Here is a 4105-nt window from a genome sequence, read left to right on the forward strand (position 1 = left end):
GGAAGGGAGGAAGAGGGAGGGAGAGAGGGAAGGAAGGAAGGAAAAGGAAGGAAGGAAGGAAGGAGAGGGCAATAGAAAGGAGGAAGGAAGGGAGGAAGGGAGGAAAGGAAGGAAGGAAGGAAGGAAGGAGGGAGAGGGCAATGGAAAGGAGGGAGGGAGGGAGGAAAGAGAGAAGGAAGGAAGGAAGGAAGGAAGGAAGGAAGGAAGGAAGGAAGGAAGGGCACCAGGTTAAAAACCAGGAGGTGGTGAATTTTAGTTCTGCTTTGGACACGAAAGCCAGCTGGATGACTTTGGGCCAATCCCCAGGAGAGCCTGAGTTCTAATGATGTTTTGCTGACTAGGGAATCCCGTGCCTAGGGGACTGATAGCCCAAACATCTGGAAGACAGGGACCTCTGGCCCAACTGCTGTGGACAGAGAGCTCCTGACTTACAACCATTTGTTTAGTGACCACTGATAGTTACAACAACACTGAAAAAAAGCGACTTATGACCGTTTCTCTCTCTTATGACCGTCGCAGCATCCCCAAGGTCACATGACCAAAATTCGGAGGCTTGGCCACTGACTTGTACTTATGACAGTTGCCATGTCCCAGGGGGGTGTCACGTGATCCCCTTTTGCGACCTTCTGACAAGCAAAATCAATGGGGGAAGCCGGATTCACTTAACAACCGTGTCACTAACTTCATGATGGCAGTGATCCACTTAACAACCGGGGCAAGGTTGTAAAACGGGACAAAAGCCACTTCAACAACTGTCTCGTTGAGCAAGGGGCTTGGCTGCGGTCCTAACTCGAGGATTCCCTGTACTGGATTGATCAGAAGAGGCTTGCTAACATTTCTTGGACCGGCCTACCTCGCAGGGCTGACATAAGGCTTTCCAGCTGTGCCAACACATCAGCCTAACGGAGGGAGGCCGAGATCGAACGGGGGAAATCTGCAAAGCCGCAATCCCCAGAAGGAAATTTCACCTGGAGACCGTTTATACAAAACGGATAAACGTGGATCGAGAGATCGCGGATCCTCTGAATCCGGTCTGCTTCGGATGTTACCGGTTCTGTTGGACCCCTCCCAGGCCAGCTGGACCCCTGCCTATTCGCCGTGGGGCTGCTCCAATCCCAAGACTTGTATTTGGCCAAAGAAAATGGAGCATTTGTCTAACGAAAACTTTCCGTGCGAAAAGCAAAATATTAAGTCAACGGCAGTCTAAGCTTCAGTCTCGGGCAGCTGCTCTCCAGATGTGTCGGATGCCAGCTCCCATCAATGCCATTCAATGAACCTGCCTGCTGGGGCTGATGGAATAGTACTTGTTGGGAAACTTGTTGGGGAGTAATAATAATAATAATAATAATAATAATAATAATAATAATAATAATAATAATAATAATATATAATATAATAATATTATAATATAATATAATATAATAATATATAATATAATATAATATAATATAATATAATATAATATAATATAATATAATATAATATAATATAATATAATATAATATAATATAATATAATATAAATATAATAATATAATATAATGTAATGTAATGTAATGTAATATAATATAATATAATATAATATAATATAATATAATATAATATAATATAATATAATATAATAATATAATATAATATAATATAATTAATATAATATAATATAATATAATATAATATAATATAATATAATATAATATAATATAATATAATATAATATAATATAATATAATATAATATAATATAATATAATATAATATAATATAATATATAATATAATAATAAAGTTGGAAGAGACCTTGGAGGTCATCTAGTCCGACCCCCTGCTCAGGCAGGAAACCTTATACCATTTCAGACAAATGGCTGTCCAGTCTCTTCTTAAAAACTTCCAGTGTTGGAGCATTCACCACTCCTGGAGGCAGGTGGTTCCACTGGTTGATTGTCCTCACTATCAGGAAGTTTCTCCTTAGTTCCAGGTTGCTTCTCTCCTTGATTAGTTTCCATCCGTTGCTTCTTGTCCTCCCTTCAGGCGCTTTGGAGAATAGCTTGACTCCCTCTTCTTTGGGGCAGCCCCTGAGATACTGAAAGGCTGCTATCATGTCCCCCCTCGTCCTTCTCTTCATTAAACAAGACATTCCCAATTCCAGCAGCCTTTCCTTATATGCTTTGGCCTCCAGTCCTCTAATCATCTTTGTTGCTCTTCTCTGTACTCTTTCTAGAGTCTCAACATCTATTTTAGTAGGGGTTAAGTGGGGGTTAAGTGGGGAACTAGCCTCGCATCATTGTGCAGCTGCAAAAGACCCGGGAACCCTCTGTACCTGTAAACTGGGCTCAAGAGAAGACATTTTTCCTCTGCTATGAAAAGCAGCCACCCCCCCAAAGGGGCCCAACGTACAGAACAGCCATCCAAGGCCCACACCTGGACGCTCCTTACCTGTCCTGCGTCCCGTAGGAGCCCACTTTCTCGTTCTTCATGCAGAAATCAGGAGAACTTTGCAGATAAACCAGCTCGCTCTCCTTCACCGGACGGATGTCAAGCTCCTTGGGCACCAGATGTTTGCGCGTGCCCATGGGCCGGTGGACCACCTTGGTGGCCGAAAGGTATCTGTTTTTTAAGTCCAGGGCGATGTCCTTCAGCTCTTGAAGGCCCTTCCAACAGGTCTTGATGGAGCAGGAACCAGAGACTCCGTGACACTTGCATTTCATCTCCAAGGAGGCTTTCAGCGACTGTGGGGAAAAAACAACACAAGAAGGTTGAAGGAACCGTCCTTCTTTCGGTCAACATCCAACATGCTTGGGGACACGCCTAGGAACCCTGAATTGTGCATACATTTTCGGTCCTCAGGGTGGGAGATCATAGAATGATAGGGCTGGAAGAGACCTTGGAGGTCTTCTAGCCCAGGGGTCCCCAATGTATGGGCCGTGGCCCACTTTCGGCCCGTGGCCTCTTGGCCAGCGGGAATGGCTGGCCGGTGCGCGTCCGCATGCACTCTTCCCACTCGTGCTAGCACCCACAGCCTCATTTGCACATGCGTGCGCATCAATGGGACCGCTAGCACAGGCGGGTGTGCGTGGCCCATTTGCACATGCGCGAACAGGGCGGCTAGCGCCAGGGGTGTGCGTGGCCCATTTGCGCACGCACGAACGGGGCTGCTAGCCGCCGTGGGGGAAGGTGTCCCTGGCCGCTCGTGCATGTGCACGGCACTAGAATATATACGCATGCGCGAACGGGGCCTCTAGTGCCGGGCAGCCCTGTTTGCACGCGCACATGTGCGCGCACGCCAATTTGCAAAGCTGCTCTCCTTCCCTCTGGGCCACAAGCCCAAAAATGTTGGAGACCCCTGTTCCATTTCAGACATTTCAGTCCAGTCTCTTCTTAAAAACCTCCAGTGATGGAGCACCTACAACTTCTGGAAGCAGGTTGTTCCACTGGTTAATTGTTCTCACTGTGAAGAAATTTCTCCTTATTTCTAGGTTGCTTCTCTCCTTAACCACCTTCTACTCATTGCAGGTACTCCTGGACTTACAACCATTCGTTTAGCGGCTGTTCGAAATTACAACGGCGTTGAAAAAAAGGGATTTATGACCGTTTTTCACAATTAGGGGCCATTGGAGTGTTCCCCACAGTCACTCACTGTTATCAAATATGTCTGTCCAAAGATTCAGTTAGTGACCGCATGATTCATTTAACAACTATAGTGATTTCCTGAACAACCATGGCAAAAAAAAAAGGTTGTAAAATCAGGCAAGATTCACTTAACAATTGCCTGGCTCAGCAAAAAGTAAACCACACAACAATTTGGTAATACGTGGGCAAAGGACAGGGGTAGGCAACCTTGGCTCTTTTATGACTTGTGGACTTTAATACCCAGAATTCCTGAACCAGCCATGCTGGCTGAGGAATTCTGGGAGTTGAAGTCCACGAGTCATGAAGGGGCCAAAGTTCCCCCATGCTGGCTGAGGAATTCTGGGAGTTGAAGTTCGCGAGTCATGAAGGGGCCATAGTTCCCCCATGCTGGCTGAGGAATTCTGGGAATTGAAGTCCACGAGTCATGAAGGGGCCATAGTTCCCCCATGCTGGCTGAGGAATTCTGGGAGTTGAAGTCCAC

The 4105-nt window shown here is 45.8% G+C and overlaps 1 protein-coding gene across 1 annotated transcript in view; it reads right to left on the reverse strand.

Annotated features, from left to right (window-relative positions):
* Window positions 1–2426: 2426 nt before the first annotated feature.
* LOC107300607 (protein Wnt-11) overlaps window positions 2427–4105 on the reverse strand; it is a 4743-nt gene continuing 3064 nt past the window's right edge. Inside the window, exon 4 of the mRNA XM_015829916.1 lies at window positions 2427–2723. Within this exon, the coding sequence (XP_015685402.1) occupies window positions 2427–2723 (297 nt within the window). The remainder of the gene's footprint in view (window positions 2724–4105) is intronic.

This window comes from Protobothrops mucrosquamatus, unplaced genomic scaffold, assembly GCF_001527695.2.
Source record: "Protobothrops mucrosquamatus isolate PMUCROS unplaced genomic scaffold, P.Mucros_1.0 scaffold7624, whole genome shotgun sequence".
NCBI classification, from domain to species: Eukaryota; Metazoa; Chordata; class Lepidosauria; order Squamata; family Viperidae; genus Protobothrops; species Protobothrops mucrosquamatus.